At 40.6% G+C, this 24,763-nt stretch overlaps 1 protein-coding gene across 1 annotated transcript in view; it reads left to right on the forward strand.

Moving 5' to 3' along the window:
- Positions 1-18,369, forward strand: part of oxnad1 (oxidoreductase NAD-binding domain containing 1) — a 55,954-nt gene extending 37,585 nt beyond the window's left edge. Inside the window, exons 5-7 of the mRNA XM_038797813.1 lie at positions 5,529-5,771; positions 6,632-6,740; positions 17,743-18,369. Of these exons, the coding sequence (XP_038653741.1) occupies positions 5,529-5,771; positions 6,632-6,740; positions 17,743-17,894 (504 nt within the window). The 3' untranslated portion in view covers positions 17,895-18,369. The remainder of the gene's footprint in view (positions 1-5,528; positions 5,772-6,631; positions 6,741-17,742) is intronic.
- Positions 18,370-24,763: the final 6,394 nt, after the last annotated feature.

Here is a 24,763-nt window from a genome sequence, read left to right on the forward strand (position 1 = left end):
CGGGTGTTCTCCCTTCTTTAGCCTGCAGTGATTTAAACCCTCGACTAGGTCTCCTTTGTTATACCCAATGGCATCTAATATTGCTGTTTTCATTTCCTGTAGGGTTCCTCCTACATTTTGGGTTCTGGCAAAGCTGACCTTACGGACTGGTTAAGGCTCATAACTATTAGCTTTACTTCCTCTCTCTCATCTAGGCCGTACATAACCTTTTGTTGGCGCACCTCCTCAAAGAAGCTGTGTGTGTCTGTGGTGAGCTGGAATGGACTAATTTGCATGCAAGCATCTCTTAATTGGGTTATGGATAGTGGGGTGGTGTAAACGATATCAGGTTCCTCCTGATCCGATGACTTGCATTGTGTGGTAACCGGATTCATGGGGGTCGAATTGTGAGTCTGGGTGTGCGCTGCCTGTGCAGTCGGTGCTGCGGGTGCTTTTCCTTTTGGGGAGTGGTGGGCTTGATTTTGATTTCCCGTGTCGTCTACGTATCTTTGGGCGCTTTTGTTTAACTCTTGCCAATCGGGAGCATCTTCCTCATCTATATCCTGCCCGAAAGTGTACCTGAAGCCATTCTGTACTGAGAGTAGCGACTGTAATTTTTCTGTCTTCTGTCGGCATTTAGCATGGTCAACGGTACTCTGCCTCTGTTCCTTAGTGGAGTTCTGGAGTGCTTTCAAAGCTGCTTTTAAATCTGCACATTTGCTAGTTAGCTGGGCGACCTGTTCTGTTTCCTCTCATACCAGGACTGTGGGCTATGTATCTTGGTAGGTTTTATCGTACTGAGTCTGGAAGCTGCTAAGGTGAACTAGACAAGATTGATGTGCATGTTTTTCATCGGCCATTTCCTTATCCTTAGCTGCTAACTGTTCCCGGAGTTGCTCAATTATCTTCTCGCTTTTGTTACTGTATTCCTCGTTCTTTTCTTCCTTCTCAATTAATTGCCTACGGAGCGTCTTCACGACCTCCTCTGTGCCTCGCAACTCTGCCAAACAGGACACTATTCCCTTCGGCTTTCTGACTTTCCCTATATTTTTCTTGTGGACCTCGCTTAGGTTCTCCCACCACGTTTGTCCTATCTTTCCTGGATCTGACTCATCATTAGTGCAAAAATTCGACCAAAAGGGCCATCCTTTCCCCTTTAAGTATTTCCGTAACTCTTCCTCCCATTTGGGGCATTGCTCTGCTCTGTTGGTCGCTGTGACCTCGGGTTCCTGTGGATTCATCAGTCATTCCATTGCTTTAGTGGCCATTACTTCTCTTATCTCTTTCTCTACTTTAATTTGGGGCAGGGGAATAAGGCGGCGATTTGAACAGCGGGTATGGCTTAAGCTATTTTCCAGCTCACAATCCTTCGATACTTGTACACAATTCTAACGAGTTTACCTTGCTCTTCATGTTAGGTACGCACACTTCCGAAATTCGGTTATTTGGTCGATATGGGACTTGCACTTGTGGTTCTTTCTCTTTCTTGCAATTGGTTTCAAAGTGTGTGGGTTCTCTCGGAGTGACAGTCACTTCTAATCGAGTCCTGTCAGAGTTCACCAATAATGTTGCTCTCGGTCCCAACAGCGTCTCCAATACTGTGGGTATTTCTATTTATCTCGGTGAACCACAAGTCTTTCCCTTATATCAATCAAATGACCACATAACCAGTTAGTCTGTTCAAAAGATGGTTTATTTACATACACAAGAGTTTTCTCAACATACAAACACAATATCTACTACGAATTAAACTACACCTATCAGCTACAATAACCTATACTTAACTTCAGGGCGACTGATACTGTGCAAATGGATAAGACCTTTATCTGGATTTCACTTGGCTGGTTCAAAGAAAGTGGCTCTGTCTCTGCTGGGCTCATCTGTCAGGTAGCGATCGTTGGTCTTGAACTTAGCTGGCTGTTCCTGCTACAATTGGGTTGGCACAGGCCTGATCCAAAAGAGACAGAACAGATGGCTGTGCTCTCTTTTATCTCTCTGGGATTTTGCGCTCTTTGGGGCGGTCCTTAACCTTGGACCCAATAGTTCGACAGAGCTCTGATCACTGTCTTCGATTTTGGCCAATAAAGGGGCGGCTGCCTTGGTAGCTGGGCGGGTCCTTAGCGGTAATTGACCTTGGCAGTTGTGCTTTCTGAGTAAGGAGAGTGGCGCCGATCAGTCTGTGGCTGTACCGGATGCTTGATTGAAGTTTATTGTTCTGGGAAAATGGGCCATTAAAGTGCAAACGAGTAGGGGTTTTGGTCAGGTCTGATTACCTGTGTTTTAGATACACATAGGCTTTGTATCTGTCTGAGTCTTGGGTTGGCCATAATTTCCATGGTCCTTTGCAGGTAGCCATCTTAGATGGCTACAACCCTCCCACCCAACTTGGTGTCAGCTGCAAATTTGGAGATATCACACTTTGTTCCCTCATCTAAATCATTCGTATACATTCTGAATAGCTGGGGTCCTTGCACCAATCCCTGCGGTACCCCACTAATCACTGCCTACCAATTTGAAAAATACTCGTTAATTACTGCTCTTTGTTTCCTGTCTGCCAACCAGTTTTTTATCCATATCAACATACTACCCCCCATCCCATGCGTTTTAATTTTACACGGTAATCTTTTATTCTGGACTTTGTCAAATACTTCTGAAAATCCAAATACACCATCAACCGGCTCCTCTTCATCAATTCTACTAGTTACATCATCGAAGAATTCCAGTAGATTTGTCAAACGTGAATTCCCCTTCATAAATCCATGCTGACTCTGTCGAATCCTGCCACTGTTTTCTAAGTGTTCTGCTATAAAATCTTTGATAATGGATTCTAGAATTTTCCCCACAACTGACGTCAGGCTTACTGGTTTATAATTCCCTGCTTTCTCTCAACCTCCGTTTTTAAATAGTGGAGTTACATTAGCCACCTTCCAATCCGCAGGAACTGCTCCACACTCTATGGAATCCTGGAAGATGACCACCAATGCATCTACTATTTTAAGAGCCACCTCCTTCAATACCCTGGGATGCAGATTCTCAGGCCCTGAGGATTTATCAGCCTTCAATCCATCAATTTCCCCAACACCATTTCTCTACTGATACTGATCACCTTCAGTTCCTCCTTCTCACTAAACCCTGCATTCCTTAACATTTCTGGTATCTTATTTGTACAGAACCAAAGTATTTATTTAGTTGCTCAGCCGTTTCTTTGTAAACATTTCATCTTTATGAACTGAGCTCAAGGGCAGAATTGGTCTCAGCTGTGATGCCCTCTGATGTTTAATCACCTGCTGACATTCGCTGTTCAGCTTCTCACATGAATGATTAACACCTAGGTTAAATGATGGGGTGGTGCTTGCATAGAAAAATACCTCAGCATGTTCAGCTTGTAATTGGCAAGTGGGTTGAGATATTCTCCAATTCCCCTCCAGTCAAGTCGAAAAGATGAGTACAGATGAAGGCAGCTGTTTAGCTCAAACTAGCCTATCCTTTTATCGAGCTCCACATTATCCCTGCAGCATCTAACTGTCTCTTAGATAAATTACTGCCTCAAGAGAAATCCAGAGCTTTTGCCTCTATCACCTGCCTGGAAGATGTTAGTTCAACTCTAGAAAACAGCAAGAGGTTTTAAAAATCTTTCTTAACTGTATATTTTATTTTGTTGAAAAATTTAGATTTTGAATTTTCTATGCAAATTACTGAAGCAATGATGCGCATAAGTTTTTAACTTAATTTTAAACTCAGATTTATTATAAAGGCAATTGCCTTTATATTTTAGTTCTTGAATATTGCTGAAAGAAACAGACATGCTATTGAAGCTTTTCATTTGCACTCATCAGGATAGCTCACAAGATAAACCAATAGTAAAAAGACCAACAATTTATACTGCATGAGAAGATTGGTTGACAGCCATGATGCACACAGTAAGCTCCCACAATATGATAATGACCAGATAATCTGTCTTTATGATGTTGATTGAGGGATAAATATTGGCCAGGACACTGGTATCGACCCTGCTCTTATTTGAATGATGCCATAGGATCCTCTATGTCAACCAAGCCAGTAGATGGGGTCTTTAGTTTAATGTCTCATCCAAAAGAAGGAGCCCTTTTGGGTAGATCTCCTTCACTACTGTACTGGAGTATCAACTTTGATTTTGTGCTAAAGGTGTGAGTGAATACTCAAATTGTGAATGCAGTACTTGAAATGTCAAAATAATATCACATTTGTGGCAACGTTTGCTAAATGCTGCTCTTTTTTAAAAAGCCATATTGGGCCATCTACTATATTCAGACATAAAATAATGAGCTCGTTCTGTGTTCTGCAGTGAGCTAAGAAACAGCAAGTGTTCCTTTCATGTATCAAAGAAACAGCAAAATAACACCTTGAAAGCACTCTTGAAACATATAATTTCCATTAATCTTTTTCATTAATGAATGGACATTCTACCATAATGCACCTTCCTTCAGGTTGGTGTATGTGTCTGTTCAAAATGAATACCTGCCCAAGTTGAACTTTGAAATCCCACAGTACCCGTTGCAGTTCAGTGACTTCAAGGAGCCTATTCTGTGCTGAGACAATCTTGAGGTTCCCTCATTGGGATGATCAATCACTGGGAGATCAGTGAAACTTCAATATCCGGTTGTGCTCAATACCATATACAAGAATGGGAGAAAAGAAGTGTTAACCTTATGTTCAACCCTGGTGGCCATATTCACATGTGGACAGCCAAATTGCAATTGTGTGTTTGCTGTGTTGACCTTGATTCTATTCACACAACTGGTATTGCTATTTGAATCGTAGCAGTAGTGGTCACATGCACTTCTTACAGTTTTATGATAATGTTAAAGCACTAACAAAAATACTATTGTACTACCCATTTACAGAGAAAAATAATGACCGGTATTTTCTGGCCATTTGCGGCCGGCGGGATTCTCTGGTCCCGCCAGAAGCGCACCCCCGCCTGAGGGTTTCCTGGCAGTGAGGGGTGGTTACAATGGGAAATTCCATTGACAGTGGCGGGACCAGAGATTCCCACCGCCAGTGAATGGTGCGCCGCCAAGAAACACGTGGCTGGGATGCCGGAGAATCCCAGCCAATGTGTTTGTTGATTTTGTAAAAATATTAGTTTATTACCCATAGTCAGTCATATAACATATTCAGTTTAACATATTCATAACAGTCCTCTTTTTTTTAAAGAATGTTGAATTTTAGTGAACTTTATTCAAAGCTTTGGCATTACATTTCAAATTAAACAATGTTCAAGAAGTGTGCAGTGTTTTTATTTTTGTAATATATTGTTATTGAATTAGCAGCATTAAGTAATGTACATTGACATTTAGTTTAGCTGTAGGGGAAGTTCTGCCGAAATGTAATTACAATGTTTTGCCTCAAATTAAATATGATCTTTCACTTAATTTGAGGAAGTAAGATTTGCCAATAGTGAATGACAATTGCTCAGGAGATATTTTGAGTCTTCAATGTTGCATTTTCCAGAAATGCTACTTCTTTCACAACTATTTGCAACAAAAACTTTTCATTTTCTTTTTTAGTGTGATATTGGTTCAGAAGTAACTCTTCGTGTAGGAGGTGATTTCTTCTTTGACCCTCAGCCTTCTGACTCTCCAGTGAACCTGTTGTTAGTTGCAGGTGGAGTGGGCATTAATCCCTTGTATTCTATACTCTTGCACGTGGCGGATCTCAACAGATTGCAAGGCAGCAAGTATTGTAAATACAAACCAGGATCAGTGCACCTCTACTATAGTGCCAGAAACACAGATGAGCTTATTTTCAAGGTTGGTTTATCTTTACTTTTGCTTTCCTTTTACATTTTAAAACTGCAGAGCCAATCTGTAGCTGGACTAGATCAGTGATGGATGACACTGCTGCTCCACAAACTGATTCAGAGCAGAATTTGGACTCGATTTTTATTACAATGTATAATGTAATTTAGCAACACATCAAACTGGTGGTTTAACCTAATTTTCCTGGCCTTACGTTAGAAGCATTGAGCTGCCAGTGGAATTTTAAGTTTCCTTTAGTGCTTAGCTGTCATTTATTCACTTAATAGGCAATACATTGTCTGTTGGTTTAAAATTCCCCTTGGCCAAGAAAGGCCAGCAATTGTTAGCTTTTGCCATTTGCTAGGCTTTGTTTGCTTCTGTTTTAATCGGAATAAGTTGCTACCTTCAGCCATTTGTTCCACCAGTTGAAATTTGGCTAACTTCACATTTCCTGCAGGTTCTGTGTTTTTGTTATCAGGGATTTGATATACCCTATCTTCAATCCACACTTCTCTTGAATGTGTTTTTATTTTGGAATATAGGATTAAAGATGTGGAAAATGTTAAATTATTTTCTTTTTAATATCTTTGAATTGTTGGCTTTAATCAGCAAAGACCAAGGAATAGAACAATTTTGTTCTTTACTATTCATTAAGCACTCCCAGATCGGTATATTAGTTTAAGTTCCGAATAATGCTTCTTCTATGGTACCCAAATATGTGTTGCACACCTCCAACAATCAGAGAGTCTGTTGGCTTCCTCCCCTTCTGTTTCTCATTCTTCCCTTTCTCTCGCCTCTTTGCTAGCCGACCTCTCATCCATCATTTTCTTGTAGTTGGCATATAACTAATACTATATGAACTTATCTTCCAGAGAAACATCATAAACATCGCAAAGGAGTTTTCTGGAAACATTAACTGTCGTTTTCATGTGACACAGCAAAACTTAGAAATATCTGCAGATATCCACCCTTATGTAACTGGTAAGCATCGCTGTGTCCATATGGTTCAACCATGGGCTTTGACAAAGGGTCATCTGGACTTGAAACATTAGCTCTTTTCTCTCCCTACAGATGCTGCCAGACCTGCTGAGATTTTCCAGCATTTTCTCTTTGGTTTAACCAAATGTACCATAAAAGTACTAATTATAGCTTGATAAACTCAGGCTGGTAGAAATAAATAGCACTGCTCCTCAGTTTTATTCTACACAAAAAAAGAAAAGCAGGTTACCCAAGAAAGTAACCTTGCATCTTCGAATAGAAAAGAACAACTATGTATACTTGAAATCGTATGGAAAAATAAAGATTACTGGAAATAACAGAAACCTAATCAGTGAAAGATAATGTTTCATGTTATACTTCCAGGACATTTAATTTGACCACTGAATCTCAGGAAAGATATATTGGCCTTGGAGATGATACAATGCATATTCATGAAAAAAAAACTTAACTGGTTAAAATATGAAGATAGGTTGCATAAACTTAGTTCGAATTTCTCTGAGTTTAGAAGATTGGACGGTGATTGAATCAGATTTTTGATACGAGTCGACCAGAAACAAACTATTTACTTTGTTATGGGAATCCAGAACTTGGAGGCCTAATCCAGAGTCAAGCTATTTAAAGTACAGTCAGGAAGTACTTTATCACACACAAGGCAATGGAAATTTGTAACTTGCTTCCTCAAACTACTGGAAATTCTGGATCAATTGAAATTTTCAGGACGTAGATTGATAGACTTCTATTGGGTAAGGGTATTCAGGGGTATGGAACAGATGAATTCAGGTACAGATTAACTTTCATCTAAATGAATAATGGAACATGCTCAAGGGAATGATTGGTTCACTTACATTCCGATCCAGACCAACAACTGCAAAGGAGATTTGGGAGAATTCCTTGTATAACCTCAGCAAACAATTTATTTGGACTGGCATTATTTTTTATTATCAGCTACCATGGAATTGTGGATAAATGTTGGGAGTCCAGAATACCATCGTTGGTTTTTTTTGTGCTTAATCGTCATGTGTATTTACTTTTTCGCTTTCTCAACTCATGAAAGGGTTTCCTCCTTTCTGAGGTACAGTACTATGGCTGCAGTTGGCCTTGTTTGTTGCTCATATTTAAGCCTGGTTTTGGCAAGCTTTTCGATTGCAGACGTATTGTAGCCAAGACTGATTCGTGTCTATTCCCATCCAATATTGTCACCTCAACTCCACATTCCTGCCTATCCCTGATAATGTTTCCAACCCCTTGCTTATGACAAATCTATCTACCTCTGCCTTGAAAATATTCAAAGACGTGGGCGGCACTGAGGACCTGGGTTTGATCCCGGCCCTGGGTCACTGTCTGTGCGGAGTTTGCACATTCTCCCCATGCCTGCATGTGTTTCACCCCCACAACCCAAAGATGTGTAGGTTAGGTGGATTGGCCACACTAAATTGCCCCTTAATTTGAAAAAAACGAATTGGGTACTCTAAATTTATTTAAGAAAAGAAAATATTCAAAGACTCTGCTTCCGTCACGTTTTGAGGACGAAAGTCCCAAAGCTTCACTACCCACTTGAGAGAGAAAATTTCTCCTCATCTGTCATAAATGGGTAACCCTTTTTTTTTACAATGATCACTAGTTCTAGATTCTCCCACCAGAGGAAGCATACTTTCCACATCCAGCCTGTCACGACTCCTTGAGATCTTATATATTTCAATCAAGTCACCTCTGAACTCCAGCAGATACAAGCCGAGCCTGTCCATCCTTTCCTCGTAAGACAAAGCACCCATTCCATGTATTGGCCTAGTAAAGCTTTTTTGAACTGCTTCCAATGCATTTACGTCCTTCCGTAAATAAGGAGACCAATATTCTGCACAGTTTTCCAGATGTGGTCCCACCAATGTCCTGTAAAACTGAAGCTTAATATCTCTCTTTTTTTTTTGTCTTTGATTCCCATCGCAATAAAATACAACATTCAATTAACTTTCCTAATTACTTTCCGTAACGGTCTACGGCATACTCGCCTTTTATGATTTAGCAACTAGGATACTCAGTCCCATCTGTATCTGTATGGAGAGAGGCAACCTCTCTCCATTTAATATGCCACTTTTTTATGCTTCCTGCCAAACAGGACAATTTCGCATTTTCCCACATTATACTCCTATCTTTGTGTCAGCAGCAAATTTAGCAACCATACCTTTGGTCCCTTCATCCGAGTCATTTATATAAATTATATAAAGTTGAGGACCCACCACCGATCCCTGAGGCGCACTACTCATTGCATCTTGCCAACCAGAAAACAACCCATTTCTGTATATGCCTGTTTGTGTTAGCTAACCAACCTTCTATCCATGCCAATATATTACCCCCTGTATCATGAGCCTTTTTTCCTGCAATAACCTTCCATGTGGCACCTTATCAACTGCTTTCTAGAAATCTTAAGTACCTAGTTCCCCTTTATCCACAGCATATGTTACTTCTACAAGAACTCCAGCAAATTGGTTAAACACTATTTCCTTCAGCCCAAGCCACGTTGATTCTGCCCTGATGTAATGTCTTTTAGCTTTTAATATTTTTCCTATGACAGATCTTAAGCTAACTTTCCTGGATTGTCTCCCTCCTTTTTTGAATAAGGAACGACATTTGCCATTTTCCAATCTAATTGTACCTTTCCCGAACCTAGTGAACTTTGGAAAATTAAACCAATGTACTAACTATATCACTAGCCGCATCTTTAAGACCCTTGAATGAAGTCCATCAGGACCCAGGGACTTGTCAGCCTGCAGCTCCAGCTATTTGCTCGGTACCACTTCCCTGGTGATTGTAATTTTCCAGAGTTCCTCTCTCCCTTCCATTTCCTGATATACAGGTATTTCTGGGATGTTTGTATCCTCTGTAGTGAAGACCAATGCAAAATACCTGTTCAAATCATCTGACATCTCCTTATTTTACATTATTAGTTACCCAGACTCACTTTCTATAGGACCAATCCTCACTTACTTTGTTTGCTGTTTTCTTTTTTAAGTACCTACAGAAACTTTTGCTATCCATCTTTAGATTTCTAGCTAGCTCTCTTTCGTATTCTATTTTTCCCTCCTTATTAAATCTTTACCATTCTTTGCTTTTTAAAAATATTTTGCCAATCTTCTGACCTGCCACCTACACTTGTGCAATTATCTGCTTATTTCTTTAGGTCTTATGGTATCTTTAACATTTTTAGTTCATCACGGATGGTGGGTCCGCCCCTTGGAATTTTTATTTCTTGTTGGAATGTATCTGTTCTGTGTATTTTGAATATCCCTTTAAATGTCTGCCATTGCGTCTCTATTAACCAACCCCTTAACTTTACTTGCCAGTTCACTTTAGCTAGCTCTGCTTCCATGCCCTTATAATTGTCCATGTTTAAGTTTGAAATACAAGCCTTGGACCCATTCTCTCCCTCAAATGGGACGTAGAATTCAATCATATTCTGATTGCTGCAACCTAATGGCACCTTCACCATGAAGTCATGAATTAATCCTACCCCATTGTAGGGCGGCACTGTGGTGCGGTGGTTAGCACTGCTGCGCTGAGGACCCAGGTTCGATCCCAGCTCCGAGTCACTGTCCATATAGAGTTTGCACATTCTCTCCGTATCTCATAGAATCATAGAATTTACAGTGCAGAAGGAGGCCATTCGGCCCATCGAGTCTGCACCCGCTCTTGGAAAGAGCACCCTACTCAAGGTCCACACCTCCACCCTATCCCCATAACCTAGTAGCCCCACCCAATACCAAGGACAATTTTGGACATTAAATGCAATTTAGCATGGCCAGTCCACCTAACCTGCACATCTTTGGACTGTGGGAGGAAACCGCAGCACCCGGAGGAAACCCACGCACACACGGGGAGAATGTGCAGACAGTGACCCAAGCTGGGAATCAAACCTGGGACCCTGGAGCTGTGAAGCACTTGTGCTGCCCACAATGCTACCGTGCTGCCCACAATGCTACCGTGCTGCCCACAATGCTACCGTGCTGCCCACAATGCTACCGTGCTGCCCACAATGCTACCGTGCTGCCCACAATGCTACCGTGCTGCCCACAATGCTACCGTGCTGCCCACAATGCTACCGTGCTGCCCACAATGCTACCGTGCTGCCCACAATGCTACCGTGCTGCCCACAATGCTACCGTGCTGCCCACAATGCTACCGTGCTGCGTGAGTATCACCCCAACAACCCAACGATGTGCAGGTTAGGTGGAAAAAAACTGGGGGGGGGGAGAAAAAAAAAACCTGAAAATTTTAAATCCCACCCCATTGCACGCTACCCGTTCTAGCACAACCTGTTATCTGATTGGCTTCAGAATGTGTTGGTCTAAGAAGCAATATTGAAAACATGCTCTGAACCCCTCGTCTAGGCTACTTTGTTAATCTGAAGTTTCTAGTCTATATGTAGATTAAAATCCACCATGGTTATCGCCATACTGTTCTGACAAACTCCTATTATTTCTTCCTTTATACGTGATCCTACTGTGTGGGTACTATTAGGGATCCTATACACCACTTCTTGCCTTTATCATTTCTCATCTCTGCCCAAACTGTTTCTACATCCTGCTTTCTTGTGCTTGTGCCATCTCTCTATTGTGCGAATACCAGCATTAATTAACAGAACCACCCCTCCATCTTTTCCTAGCTTCCTGTCCTTCCTAAATGTCATGCACCCTTCAATATTTAGATCCCAATCTATATCATCCTGCAGCCATGTCTCTGTAATCTCATCTGTTTTTTGAATGCTTCGTGCATTCAGATAATGAGGGCGGGATTTTCAGTTTGCACCCGCCCAAGACCAGAAATTACTGCCCAGGGTCAACGGACCTTGTAATGGTCTGTCAAATTGTCCATCCCGCCCATGACAATTCCCAAGGTGGGTTGGATTGGAAAATTTACCCCAGAGCCTTTAGCTTTTTTCTTTTCTTATTTTTGTAACCTTGAGTCTTATCTGCCGATTTACTCATAGGCTTGCACTCTCTATCCTTTCTTGTCATGATCTGTTTTTCATGTCCCATCGTGGTATCTTTCTCTGCTTTGTCTTTACTCTTTGATTCACCATATCTTTCCAAATTTGATCCCTTCCCCCACTATTTCATTTAAAATCCCCTTTACTTCCCATGTTATGTGGCTCGCTAGAACACTGATCCCAGCATGGTTCAGGTGTAAACCATCCCAGAGAGACAGCCCCCACTTTTTCCAGTATTGGTGCCAGTGCTCTGCAACTCACCTCTACAACACCAGTCTTTGAGCCTCGCATTCATTTCTCTAATTGTGTTGACTTAAAAGATTGTTTATGTGGAAGGCTTCTGCCATTCTGTAGCAGCAGAGTGTAATGTGTCAAAGCTCATAGATGACACTTAAGATCAGTGGTAGAGCAAAAGTGAAGCAGAGGACACAAAGTCTGCAGAGGGATATAGGTAGCTTAAGTGAGTGGGCAAGGGTCTGGCAGATGAAGTACAATGTTGGTAAATGTGAGGTCATCTATTTTGGTAGGAATAACAGAAAAATGGACTATTGTTTAAATGGTAAAAAATTGCAGCATGCTGCTGTGCAAAGGGACCTGGGTATCATAGAATCTACAGTGCAGAAGGAGGCCATTCAGCCCATCAAGTCTGCACAAGCCCATGGAAAGAGCACCCTACCTAAGCCGACACCTCCACCCTATCCCAGTAACCCCACCCTTTTTTGGACACAAAGGGGCAATTTAGCATGGCCAATCCACCTAACCTGCATATTTTAGGACTGTGGGAGGAAACCAGAGCACCCGGGGGAAGCCCACTCGGGCATGGGGCGAACGTGCAGACTCCGCACAGACAATGACCCAAGGCGGGAATCGAACTTGGGACCCTGGAGCTGTGAAGCAACTGTGCTACCATGCTGCCCGTGTCCTTGTGCATGAATTGCAAAAAGTTGGTTTGCAGGTGCAGCAGGTAATTATAAAGGCAAATGGTATTTTGTCCTTCATTGCTAGGGGGCGGAATTTAAAAACAGGGACGTTATGTTGCAGGTGTATAGGGTTGTGGTCTCCTTACTTGAGAAAGGATGTACTGGCATTAGTGTGTGTGCAGAGGAGATTCACAAGTTTGATTCCGGAGTTGAGAGGATTAGTTTATGAGGAGAGACTGAGTAGAATGGTATTCATTGAAATTTAGAAAAATGAGGGTGGAGTCTAATAGAAGCATTAAAGTTATGCAGGGATTAGATAAAATAGAAGCAGGGAAGTTGTTTCCACTGGCGGGTGAAAGTAGAACTAGGGGGCGTAGCCTCAACATAAGGTGGTACAGATTTAGGACTGAGTGGAGGTGGAACGTCTTCACCCAAAGGGTTGTAAATCTGAAAATGAAAATCGCTTATTGTCAAAAGTTGGCTTCAAATGAAGTTACTGTGAAAAGCCCCTAATCGCCATGTTCCGGCACCTGTTCGGGGAGGTTGGTACAGGAACAGGTGCTGGAATCTGTAGAAATCTCTGCCCAGTGAAGCAGTTGAGGTGAGGAATTGAACAAATGAATGTGATATAAAATAGGATTATTAGTTAGAATAATGTAGATGATAGAGCCGGTCTGATGGTAGTGAGTTCACAGACAAAGAACAAAGGGATTCAGCAAAGCATGGCTTGGGGGGTGGGGGGGGGGGGGGGTGTAGCCTCGTGCAGAGGGTGGTGAAAAGGATGCTGGGTAACAAGAGGCCCAGTGTTGAGGAATGAGAAGTTAGCCAATCAGGATATATGGCCAGGTCAGGAGGTGTATAGGATGACCTATGGGAATCTTGTATGTGAAACATGATGCCATTTGAATGATATGTGCAGAGATTTCTTTGTCTCCGACCTCACTCGTTTCTGGGGGCTTCAGGAGACTGCATGTGTTCTGAATCTCTATAGAGCGGGTCAGCCTTGCAAGTTGTTTAAAAATAAATAATACTATACCTACAGATCCCTCTCGAGTTTTATTGAGGCCAGACTGACGGGTAAAGTACTTAATTTGTCAGAGGCAACTTCATCCAATGTTTTTCAAGCAAAGATAGGTAGATTTTTGAATAGTAAAGCAATTAAGGATTATTGTGAGCGGGCGGTTAAGTGGAGCTGAATCCACAGTAAAATTAGCCATGATCTTATTGAATGGCAAAGAAGGTTTATGGGGCCAGATGGCTTACTCCTGCTCCTAGTTATGAATTGGGTATAGATTGGCTGTGATAAATTGGCCATAGGCAGCAAAATTGCATTATGATATCACAATGTGCAAACAAAGTATATGGGGTGATGGCATGATGACAGCTGTATGCTTTACAAGACACAGTTTAGATAGGTGCCTGAACACTTAAGGCTCAAGGAAAAAACAGAACTTCCTTGCCAGTCACCTGAGAAAACAGGACGGTTGTAGCTTTATCTGCCCACTGGCTGCAGGAGTCTATGGAGTTTCTGGCCAAATATAAGCTTTTTCAGTGTGATTAGAATTAAATAAACTAATGTCATAACAGACATAGATCAGCGAGACAAAAGCAAACTATTGTGGATGCTGGAATCTGAAACCAAAGAGAAAATGCTGGAAAATCTCAGCAGGTCTGGCAGCATCTGTAGGGAGAGAAAAGACCTAACGTTTTGAGTCCAAATGACCCAAAGGTGGGCTTTGACAAAGGGTCATCTGGACTCGAAACGTTAGCTCTTTTCTCTCCCTACAGATGCTGCCGGACCTGCTGAGATTTTTCCAGCATTTTCTCATAGATTTGTTAGAAGCTGGATTGCTACCTGAATTCATGACTAGGAATATTTCTGTGGAGATGCTCAAATTTTGCAGTCTATTCCCTGATGTGTACTTTTTTAACTTGAAAGCTTAATATTACATTTGGTTGTATATGTTTTTTTAATTTCGAAATATTCACTCCAAATATTTGGGTGATTTGTAGCTGTTTGAAATAAACAGTCAAATTGCCACAATCATTCTATTGTACGGGGTATTTGATCTACAAAATGAAGTCGTTTTACATTCACGTTTAGCTGAATATTTTTTTGCAGCTTCTCAAGTGTACTTTGAGACATTAATTTGTGTATAATAATCATGTTAACTACAGGTCACTAAGGTGAAATTACGTTTTTCAGTTGGGGTGAAAATATTCACACGCAGACCTTTGAATGAGTAAAGAAGCAGTTTATTATATCAGAGCTCTGGGAGAAAGGCCTTGGACTCCGCAGTCTTTGTCAGCGCACTTTCTCGCTTGAGCCAAGGCTTACATTGGGTTCATATACAGATTCAAAGAGCGGAGTTAGCTCGTACTCGCATTTAGATACAACTAATCAACTTTATTTGCGTCACAATTCAATATACATGCAGTCAAACAATTTTCTTAGTATCCCAGTTTGGGCCATATATGGTTGAAGTGGGTTGGTGTCTTCCCAGCCTCTAACTTCATGCAGAAGTCACTCAAAACTAACAAAGTTATGTCTCCTGCCTGCATCTGGAGACCTTCAGCTATTGAGGATACATTGTGCTCGTTGTCCTGTGGAGCTGTTATTAGTGGCTGTTAAAATACTCCCTAGAAATATCCACGTCTGGGTCCCATTCAATGAGGTTGTTTATACAGTTTATAACTTAACCCAGCTAATGGTTATTCAGGAATGTGGCTAGTTCAGCTAACAACCATCTTTCTGATATTAGTAATTCTTAGGTTACAAAATCACAAGCATTTTGTATATACACTATCTATTCCTACAAATTGCCTCTTATACAAACATCCAAGCCAATTAGTACCTTTTGTCTAAAAACCTACTTTCTAAATCTGACTTCAACTACAAAGAGCTGCTGTCTCAGCAGAGGGCACAGAAAGTAGGGTCAAACATAATTTTGCAACATAGTTAATTATCCGATATACATTGTAAAACACAAAATTTTCGCACAAAAGTATATTTGTCACCAAAAATGTTGTAAAAATGTCTTTTGGTTTAATTGTTTTTTTTAATGTAGTTTGCCAATTGAGGAATCCAAAATAGTATATCTGTGTTGTACAAAACATGCAAGTTTCTCTTTCTACTAGCATCTGCCCCCACATACGTACACCCACACTTTTAAATGAAAACAGCTGGTAATTATTTGATTTTCTTTTCTCCAAATTGAGATAGTTGTTGATAATTACCTTGACTGTATGTTCCATGCCTCAATTATGATTATGGTAGTACAAAAATCTAAGTATAGAGCCTGTGAATCAGAAATAATCTTCACAACTTCCTCTAAGCCCTAACCAATGTGAGGAGGGAAACGAATCATAGCTTATAAATATTCTCAATTTTAAAGCATTGTGAAGTGAAAAAGAAAGCTGAAGCAAAACCATACAATATAAAATACCAGTTGTGACCCACCTTCAAATAGAATCGTGAAGGATCCATTTTATGTCAAGCTGTTATATGGGTACAGTTCTTCCAGTGTCCATTACTGAAACCCACGGACATAATATTTAAACATGTAATATTTTTAATTATATCCAGCCCACAGATGTCATCCTTCTGATCCCAAAATACATGTACAATATGTTTAATCTAGTTACAAATTTATTGGCGGCATTTGGTAGCAGAATCTGCAGTACTTCCTCAGAGGTTTCCATATAATGACGTAATTGCACAGTAATAGTGCTAGTTTTAAATTGTTAGATAAATACAGTAGGGAAATGAAAAGTTTTTTCCTAAAACTAAGTGATAAAAGGTCACTTCAAATATTTTTATATTGGCCAAATAAAATCCAAGTTGAATCTAAAGGGTATTTCAAAGTTTTCAGATGAAGCAAAGCTTTTGTAAATTTGATGAACAATAGAGGACTTCAGAGATAGACTGGTGAAATGGCCAGATGAAATTTAATGTAGAGAACTCTGAAATGATGCATTTTGGAAGAAAGAATGAGGAGAGACAATATAAATCAAATGGTACAATTTTCAGAAGTTACTAGAATAGAAAAATCTGAGGGTTTGCATCTCAAATCTTTGAAGGTAGCATGAAAGATATTTTTTTAAATTGACATGGGCGCCTGAGCTTTATAAATCGAAGCATACAGTTTGAAAGAAAGTTCAATACTTGACACCATCTTTTACGAAGGATTTCCAGACCTTGTAAAGGGTGCAGAGAGGAATGATTTTAACAAAATAAGTTTTCACAGACTGGAGGGTTGGTCACCAGAGGCCAGAGATTTAAGACAAATGCCAAAAGAACCAGAGGGAAGATGAGTGAAAAAAATACTTAGTTATGATCAGGAATGCATCGCCTCAAAGGGCAGTGAAAACAGATTCAATGGCAATTGCGAAAGGTAATTGGTTATGTATATTTTAAAAAAATAAAGATTTCCAGGGCTGTCTCCCACAAGCTTAATCTGGAAGAATTCATATTGTAAAGATAGTTGGAAGGAAGATGTAAAGTGGGATTGGGGGTGAGGTGAGCTGTCAGTCTTTGCTCAATTGGAGCATTCTAACCTCTACCAGATCGATTTAATAGCCCTTCAAGGACATGAATGCACAATCTAGGCTAATTTTCCAGTGTATCCTGAGGGAGGACTGTTTCGTCAAAGGTGCCATCTTTTGGTTTAAATGTTAAAACAAGGCACCATCTGCTTCCTCAGATGGCAAAAAAAACTCAACACTTGTCTAAAAGAAATGGAGTGGGTTTCTTTGTGTGAGGCCAATTGTTATCCCAAATCCAATCCCTCAGTCTCATGGTTTATCTCATTACATGTGTGTGAATTAGTTGCTACATTTATTTACACTCCAACAGTGAATTTACTCTTTGAAAGTAGTTGTTCGCTGTGAGGTACTTTCAGATGTTCTGAGGTTGTGAATCTCTCTGTTTATAGGCAAGTTGGTAATATTCTGAGTTTTTATTCATAACTGCCATTAACTTCCATATCATGGACTAAAAAATATGATGGAGGAGTGTCAAATTATTTAAATATAAATGTTTTTTTTAGATACAATTCTTAAACAATTTTCATTTTTATTTTAGCTGGAAGAATATCTGAAAAGACTCTGGCGCATGTATCAAAGGAAAGCCTCTGTTATATTTGTGGTCCACCCCCAATGATCGAGGCTATTTCTCAACAGCTAGAAAAACTTGGTGTTCCAAAAGAAAGGATCATTTTTGAAAAGTGGTGGTAGTTCGATTCTAAAAAGGCAATTTCCCCCAACACCGTTCTCGTGGTTGAGTATTCAAAGCCATTTTAAATTTACTTTGGCATTGGATATTGTTCTCAGATAGTTGGTCAGAACTACTAAAGCGATGGCCAATACTGAAGTTGGAGTATGAAATCAGTATCATTGGATATGATGCTTTTCCTGCAGCAAATAATGCCCCAAAGAGAGCCTTAAATTACTTCTGTGAAATATCGAAAATCTTAAAATATTCAATAGTAAAAGTTGGTATCTAATTTCCATTTCTCTCCTTAATTTGCATTCTTTGTAATGTATAAGTTTATTTATGTATTGTTTTGACATGTATTGAATCTGAAGCTACCATTACATTACTTTCATATCAATGCAAAATCATTTATATTAATTTAAATGCAATAGAACAATCCAAGAATCGGAGCCTAATCTACCTCTCCCAGCTGCACTGAAGTCAAGAAATGCAAAATAATTTCCAATTATTAGTCTGATGCTAATCAGCTTATACATAATCAGGGATGACTCCAGCTCCATGCAAAACCACAGAATGACCAGGAGGTCTTGGGATGGAAACTTTTAGTGTAGTGAAGAACAAGAAGTGTAACTGGTTTGAGTTACTTTAACATTTAGAATCAGCCATCAGAGAGTACAACGTGGAGCCTGTGGAACTCCAGTCTGCCATCTGCACATTGAACTGCATTGATACTAGTTTCAGCCAGTTGGCTGAATGGCATGGGCCGATTTTAAATGAGGAAAGTTTCGGAGAGAAATTCATCATGGCAAATTATTCACCTGCTTGCTTAAAAACAAACAGAACTACATTAGTGTCTATGGTCATGTTTGTACTTGAGAGATGAATGAATCTGGACTACAAGTTCATAAGAGGATTAAAAACTCACATTGATTTTAACAGATTTTGAAAGTGACGTTCTACAGACAATTTCAACTTTGAAAATGAGAAATGAAAAATTAATTAACACTAGTTGATGTGATTCCTCTTTGTAATATTCGGCATACAGGATTGTTTTTTGAAGTTAACATTTTTAGCTTTTTGATTAAGTATAGTGATGTAATTAAGTACTTCCAGTTATTTATTTGGAATATATTTTAATTTTATTCAAATCTCCAAGATTTATTTAAGCAAGCTTCATTTTACTCGATGCAATATTACACTCTACATTTACAAACTGAATATCATCAGAGGCCAAGTGAAATCTGTAATAGTTTGCATAAATTTAGTAGTTATGCCTTCTGTGTCCCAATGCTGACAGATTTGATTCATTCTGCTAAATTATGTTTGCCCACATAACTTTGAAATAGAATTCTGGTGGCTTCCTTTAACAGATCATGAATGGTTCTGCCAGACCTGTCAATTTGATGACTTGGTCCAAAGAATTTGTACAATTTTAACGCTCTCATTTCTTCAGTCCTTTATTTATAAGAAACATAGTGAATGGCTTAGAGTTCCTAGTATGCCTTTGGTTTGATTTTACTGCCTTTGAATTTGTATTTTTTGTTTCCAACTAGATCAACTGTTACTGAATTTTGTAGCTGCTTTCTGTGCAGTCTTATCAGTTCAAAGCTCCACAAACAAGATTTAATGACATTTAACTGATCAATGCAGGGGCAGCATGGTAGCATTGTGGCTAGCACAATTGCTTCACAGCTCCAGGGTCCCAGGTTCGATTCCGGCTTGGGTCACTGTCTGTGCGGAGTTTGCCCATCCTCCCCGTGTGTGCATGGGTTTCCTCCGGGTGCTCCCGTTTCCTCCCACAGTCCAAAGAGGTTGAGGTTAGATGGATTGGCCATGCTAAATTGCACTTAGTGTCCAAAATTGTCCTTGGTGTTGGGTGGGGTTGCTGGGTTATGGGGATAGGGTGGGGGTGTTGACCTTGGGCAGGGATCTCGTTCCAGGAGCCGCTGCAGACTCGATGGGCCGAATGGCCGCCTCCTGCACTGTAAATGCTATGATAATTCTATGAATGCAGAACCACTATTAGTTCAACCTGTAAGCATATTTGAAATTAATTTGAACTGTTTATTTATGACCTTATTACCACTGCTATTTTTACTTGGTGCCTGACGGTGGTTTTGATCAGGTGAAGAATTAAATTTGATTAATTTTCTCATTGACGCCAGGCAAAAACCAAGACGAAAGAATAAATGGCCTGTTCAGAAATTCTAAACCATTTGAAGTATGACCAGATCAATGGCTTTCCACATTTATCTATTGTTTATCTTTTTTCTCTTCAAATTGCACACAATAAATAGGGCAATGCTTATCTTGTATGGTTCATTCTGTTAATTGGAGATCTGAATTATCACTGGTTGTTTAATATAATGAACCACACCAGACAATAATTAACATAGTTGACCACCAAAGCCCAAACCATTGTCTTACAAGATGGAAGACTGTCATTGTTAAATATAAAAGCGACAGCTAATTGTCACAAATCAGTTTCATAATGTATTTAAAATTGCATCAACATAATTCACTGACCATATCCAAGTAACTCATGCATTTGAAAATTTCAATAATTATGGAAACTAATAAAATTATCTTGCATTCAAACATGGATAGACCGATATATGTTGACTATAACTTACTAGCCAATTACATTTGGCAGTATTAGATCTGGTATTTTTTCATTTCTTTAGATAGGGTTGTATGTGCATTTCATAAGTCATTTTCCTTTGAATTTGGTTCATAAATTTAATTGATAAATAGAAATTTTCTTTTACCTTTCACAGAACTGTTAAAAATAGTATATCTTGTGCAAATGTGAATGCCTCATATGTGCTGCAATAAACTGTTTGGACTCTTTTTTTTTCTTAATCTTATTTGTTGCACTCTACATACAGGACATAAACTCATATGAAGGAAAATCCTGTGCATCTACTTCTATTAAGAGTAAATACAGACAGACTATATTCTTCTCAAATATTGCTCCTCAAATGCAATTCTCAAATCTTCAGTTTGTTCCTCCCACAATTTACATCATTCAGCGTCAACTTCGTTTTTAGAAAATATTTAACTGAAGTTCTTTTGAATGTGGAATAGTGGGTTTTATTTTGAATTTTCTACTTAACTGAAAATTATAACAGTATTAGTGCTGAAGATTATTCACAGCTTTGTGGCTAAGGACCATGGGCTGGATTATCCGAAAATGGGACTATATCCCCACGCCGGTGTAAAAACGCTGGAGTTTTACTCCCCAGTTTCCTGCAAAAAATAATAGCGATTCACTTACCTTGAAGGGGCTGGCAGGGACCCGGAGAGCTTCACTCAGCTTTTGCTATGCGAGCGGTCCCCGCCCTTCCGGCTCCAAGACCATACATGCGTACGGTGGCGGCCTCAGCGGCCGCACTGAGTGCCATGGCGGACTCGGACCGCGGACCAACACGGATAATGTAGGCTCGCCTGATCGGCCGCGCGGCACTGCATCGGAGCAGTCCAATCGCTGCCCCGGCTGCCCATAAGCACCCCCCCCCCCCCCCCCCGTGCTCGATACCCCTGCCCCCATCAGGGCGGCCACGGACTGAGTCCACAGCCGCCACGCGAGGTTCACAACCAGCCATACTTGGTTAGAACCAGTCCATCGGGAACTCGGCCTGCTGGGAGCAGAGTATCGCTGGGCGGTCCTCTGGCAATGCCCACCCCCCAGCCGTGCAGCGTAAATCGCGGACACTCAAACACTCAAGGCCCGGAGAATTGCCGAGCCCGATTCCATCGTAAACATTGATTCTCTCTCTCTCTCTCTCTCTCTCTCTCTCTCTCTCTCTCTCCCCCCCCCCCCCCCCCCCCCCCCCAAAGCCGTGCAGCGTAAATCGCGGACACTCAAACATTCAAGGCCCGGAGAATTGCCGAGACCGATTCCATCGTAAACATTGATTCTCTCTCTCCCCCCCCCCCCCCCTCCCGCGCCAAACAGGATTTTGGCGCAGGGCTGCGGAGAATTCAGCCCCATGTGTTTGTTACCTTGCCCTAAGATTCAAATGAGATTGTATTAAGTGCCTGCTATTTCATCTTAAAAGGAAGCAATTTACAGAAATTTTCACAACTTGGTTTTTAAATGGCAATGAATATAGATTACTAATTTAAGGATGAGAGAAAGTAATTGTGTGGGTTTTGTGTTATCCCTGCCATTGTGTTTGACTTTTCCGTATGTAGAGTAGCTAGCTTCTATTTTTTTTCAACGCGTTTTAAAATATCACAGGTAGCAATTAACACTCACACCCAATCATTGAGAAAAGTTTGATATCAAGCTATTACTAATGCATTGGTCATCATTTAATACATATGCAAATCCAAAGTAAACATTGACCCTCATTACAAACCTCAACATGACTTTAAAAATGAAGATACATGCATTCTAGAACAGAAAATGATTTTTCCAAATTTAACATCCTCATTTGTTGATGTTGAAGGAAAGTTCATATTTGATGAGCAGCTGAGAGTCCTCTTATTCTGATTACTTTAAATAAACCTCTTTGATCACAAATCAATTACACCAATGCATTATATTTGTTGCACCTACTATTATGCTTATGTAAATTCTATATTCCAGAGGTATTGGCAGGGATTTTCCTCTCTTGGGCTATTTGGAGGACAAAAATCTCAGAGACCCAAAACGTGTTTTACGTCGGCGAGAAGTCTCATCGCAATTGCTGGCCTAGCCAGGGATGCACATCCCAAAAACAAATTTAAAAATAAAACTTCATAGAGTCTGGAGTTGATGCTGAGGATTCACTGGGCTTACTCATTCCTGATTGTTTTCCACTACTTCCATCTCTAATTGGAAAAGTCATTGGACTGGTAATGGCAGAATCTAGGACATTGTAAGGCATGATACAATGAGTATGATTATCAGGCTGTTGCCAACCCACCTATGAGATAGTTCTCCCCACATATTAATAAGAAGAGCTATCTAGGGACAACTGAGCAGGTATGCCTTTGCTGTTTCTAGTGCTTAGGATCGATGTCGGGTAGCTAGTACAATCTGAACTTTTCTGAAGGGGTTTGATACAACTGAGTAGCTTGCTAGGCCTTCCAAAGTGCAGTGTTGTTTCTGGAGTCTCGGGTAGGTCAGATTGGAGAAGGATGGCATATTTCCTTTCTTGAGGAAAATTAATGAACCAGATGGGTTTTTACGACAGTTGCATCATGATAATTACTGGTGCCTTTTTTATATTAATTGGATTTATATCCCACGAATTGCCATGGGGAGGATTTGAACTAACTTCTCCACAGCATTATCTGATCTCTGGATTGCTGGTCCAGTAATATCATTATGTCACTATAAACTGTGAAAATATATCTTTGTGGATGAGAAGTGCAGGTTGTATCGAGATTGATTGTAATGCCCATGTGTGGTTGAATAATCTACCGACACTTTGAGGTTTGCATGTGAATAACAGCCACTTGGGGTAAGTTAAAGAGAGCAGTCAATGAACTTTGCGCGGAGGTGTACCTGGGTGAAATGGTATTGTATCTTTAGTTAATTCTTAATTGCTGATGATAACGGTGGCGCAGTGGTTAGCACTGCTGCCTCACTACACCGAGGACCCAGGTTTGATCCTGGCTCCAGGTCACTATCCATGCAGAGTTTGCATATTCTCCCCGTGTCTACATGGGTCTCTGCCTCACAACCCAGAGATGTGCAGGGTAGGTGAATTGGACGTGCTAAATTGGCCCTTAATTAGAAAAAAATGAATTGGGAATTTAAAAAAAAATTTTTTTAAGTTAATTGCTGATATTAAGATATTAAAAGTCAACAATGTACTTTTTGGTGGTTGATTTACAATTCTTTATCCTTATTAATTTCACATATGATCCAGTGTTCCCTAATTTCAGTTGATGCTTATTTCATTGCAAGCATTAATTTACTTTAACGTTGTTTAATGGGACGTGAGGGTTGCTGACCAGACCAGCATTTATTGCCCATCCCCAGTGACCCTTGGGAAGGTGGTGGTGAGCAACATTCTTGAACCACTGCAGTCCCTGAGATGCAAGTACAACCACAGTGCTGTTCGGGAGGGAGTTCCAGGATTTTACCCTGAGAACAGTGAAATATTTTAATAATAGGATGGTGAATGACTTGGATTGGAACCTACAGGTGGTGCTGTTCCTATGTGTCTGCTGCTCCTGTCCTTCTCAATGGTAGTAGTTGTGAGTTTAGAAGGTGCTGCCTAAGGAGCCTTGGTGAGTTACCGCAGGACACCTTATAGATGGTACATACTGCTGTCACTCTGTCAGTGATGGAGAGTTTGAATGTTTGTGGAAGGGGGAGCAATCAAGTGGCTGCTTTGTCCTGGATGGTGTCGAGCTTCTTGAGTGTTGTTGGAGCTGCTTTCATCCAGGCAAGTGGAGAGTATTCCATTACACTTCTGTCTTGTGTCTAGACAGGCTTTGAGGAATCAGGACATGAAATGAAATGAAAATCGCTTATTGTCACACGCAGGCTTCAATGAAGTTACTGTGAAAAGCCCCTAGTTGCCACATTCCGGTGCCTGTTCGGGGAGGCTGGTACGGGAATTGAACCATGCTGCTGGGCTGCCTTGGTCTGCTTTAAAAGCCAGCTATTTAGCCCAGTGTGCTAAACCAGAGTTACTTGCTGCATGATTCCTAGCCTTTGACCTGCCATAGTATTTATCTGGCTAGTCCAGTTTTGTTTCTGGTCAATGGTAGCCCGAAGGATGTCTATTGGGGAATCAGTGATGCTAATGCCATTGAATGTCAAGGGGCAAAGGTTAGAATCTCTTGTTGGATATGGTCATTGCCTGGCACGTGTGTGGCGCGAATATTACTTGCCACTTGTCAGTCCAAGCCTGGATATTGTCCAGGTCTTGCTGCATTTTGACAT

This window comes from Scyliorhinus canicula, chromosome 5 (genome assembly GCF_902713615.1).
Source record: "Scyliorhinus canicula chromosome 5, sScyCan1.1, whole genome shotgun sequence".
Classification (NCBI taxonomy): domain Eukaryota; kingdom Metazoa; phylum Chordata; class Chondrichthyes; order Carcharhiniformes; family Scyliorhinidae; genus Scyliorhinus; species Scyliorhinus canicula.